Raw genomic sequence first — 2,180 nt, 5'->3', positions numbered from 1 at the left:
ATATATATATAGTGCTATGTAAAAATAGACAACGTGCTGAAGTGAAAGATGTAAATAACTCATAAAATTTCTTAAGAAATTAAGGATTTCTTGTCACAAACAACAACAATGTCTCAAGGCTAACATGTGACATTACTCTGTGATCCATTTAAAAACAGTTAATATACTGTATATTATGTCCCTGATTCCCTGATTGAACTGATTCTTGTTGCAGAATCCAGGTTTTCCATTGTCTGAAGCATGAGGGCACTGGAGGAAGGACGTTGCTCGTGGACGGGTTCTATGCCGCCGAGAAGCTGCGCCAGCGCTCACCTGAAGACTTCGAGCTGCTCGCCCGAGTGCCCATCAGCCACGAGTACATTGAAAACACAGAGGGTCACCGAAACCACATGAAGGGCATCGGCCCCGTGCTCAGTATCTACCCCTGGAACAATGAACTCTACTTGATGCGGTGTGAAAAATGAGATTTTACTGCCGTTTTTTTTTATAACGTCTTCCACTGACCTTCCTGTGTGAACTGTTTCACAACTCTTAGTGAGTGATGATATTGTTTTTAAACCCTGCAGATACAACAACTATGATCGATCAGTAATAAACTCTATCCCCCACGGTACTGTCCGGCGCTGGTATGAAGCGCATCGAGAGCTGACCGCAGAACTACGGCGTCCGGAGAACGAGCTCTGGATCAAACTGAGTCCGGGCAGGGTGAGAATTTAAAAAGAAATCTTCACATTCAAACACATCCTGAAAACAGAAAAAATGACGATGATTTACCTTTTATTTACCGCTCTCTTTTTAGTAAACATTTCACCCTCTCTTTTCTCCTCAAGGTGATTTTTATAGACAACTGGAGGGTCCTGCATGGGAGGGAGTCTTTCACTGGCCTGAGGCAGATGTGTGGATGTTATCTGACCAGAGATGACATCCTCAGCGCCGCGCGTTGCTTCGATCTGCAGGCGTAAACACGGAGGTCCTTTTCATCACCACGCCTTATCAGTCAGCCTTTAATACAGCTAGTTACATTTTCTCTGAGCTTTCCTCACTCCTGGAACATGCTGTCTTATACTCATCTGACTTTTATCATTGGAATTTATTATTATTATTAGTAGTATTTGTTGTTGTTCATTTTTAGGAATTTTTCTACAATTTTTAAAGTGCAGATATTTGATTAAAAACTACTGAAATAATTAAACATAAATCCTCAAAAGACTTGTGTTGTTGAGCTCTCAGAACTGCACGTGTTGGAATGGAAAGACTCAAAAAGCAGTAAAACGACTGAACGGAGCTGAGCTGACGGGTTGTGCAACAGGCTTAGGGTTCGGCCCTACTGTATGTGGGTCGTTGTACAAATACAACGAGCTTCTAAGCAAACATGCAAGTCACACAGCTCTGAACATCCAATACATTTTTATGTTAGGATATGGACAGTACTTATAATAGCGCCACACTCAAAGCGCTTCACACTACAGACATTCACTCATGCACACACATTCACACACTGATGATGGCAAACTACAAYATAGRATATGTTACTTTTAATTCAGCATAGWTTTAAATAAAAAGAGTACATTAAAWACAGTAAATAAATAGTATRAATAAAATAAAACCTGAGTATGATCTTGTTAATTTAATCTGAAAACCCACAACATGCTGTTGCTATTAAACATCATCCAGAGTGGGGGTGGGGTAGTATTACAGGCTCAGCCTTTTCCTGCTGGRCATATAAGGGGCAAGAGAGAGCAATGTAGGATGGTTCTGAAAGGCTGGGCGGAGGGAAGAGGATTTGTTTCCGCAGGGTTTGTGTTGTTGCTTTTAGAGAGGGTTCAGGCCAGTTGTCGATACGCTGTATCTGTTTTCTTTTTGCCTAAGAAAGAGGAATAAAGGTCTGGAAGCAATCATCTGCCTACTTCTTGCCTTTCACTCAGCGGAGCAGAACTGAGCTTCTTACCAGTCCACAAGTCGAGATAGACACCAGCCTGTTCTGGAAAGAGCACGGTAACACCAGTGTTGCATAAAGTCCCACAAAGTGATACTTGAGTAAAAGTACAAGTATCTTACCAAAAAATTACTTTGGTAAAAGTTAAAGTCTTCTTTAGGAATTTTACTTGAATAAAACTCTTAAAGTATCTGATATTTTTTATACTTAAGTATTTAAAGTAAAAGTATTGATTTAAAATGAG

At 40.4% G+C, this 2,180-nt stretch overlaps 1 protein-coding gene across 1 annotated transcript in view; it reads left to right on the top strand.

The window, feature by feature from the left end:
- The window catches only part of tmlhe (trimethyllysine hydroxylase, epsilon), a 6,480-nt gene extending 4,582 nt beyond the window's left edge, over positions 1-1,898 (top strand). Inside the window, exons 5-7 of the mRNA XM_014016425.1 lie at positions 215-451; positions 567-705; positions 831-1,898. Of these exons, the coding sequence (XP_013871879.1) occupies positions 215-451; positions 567-705; positions 831-962 (508 nt within the window). The 3' untranslated portion in view covers positions 963-1,898. The remainder of the gene's footprint in view (positions 1-214; positions 452-566; positions 706-830) is intronic.
- Positions 1,899-2,180: the final 282 nt, after the last annotated feature.

The sequence above is a fragment of the Austrofundulus limnaeus genome, unplaced genomic scaffold, assembly GCF_001266775.1.
Source record: "Austrofundulus limnaeus strain Quisiro unplaced genomic scaffold, Austrofundulus_limnaeus-1.0 Scaffold145, whole genome shotgun sequence".
Classification (NCBI taxonomy): Eukaryota; Metazoa; Chordata; class Actinopteri; order Cyprinodontiformes; family Rivulidae; genus Austrofundulus; species Austrofundulus limnaeus.
The sequence above is the reverse complement of the archived record's forward strand: the minus strand, read 5'-3'. Positions and strand labels throughout refer to the sequence as shown.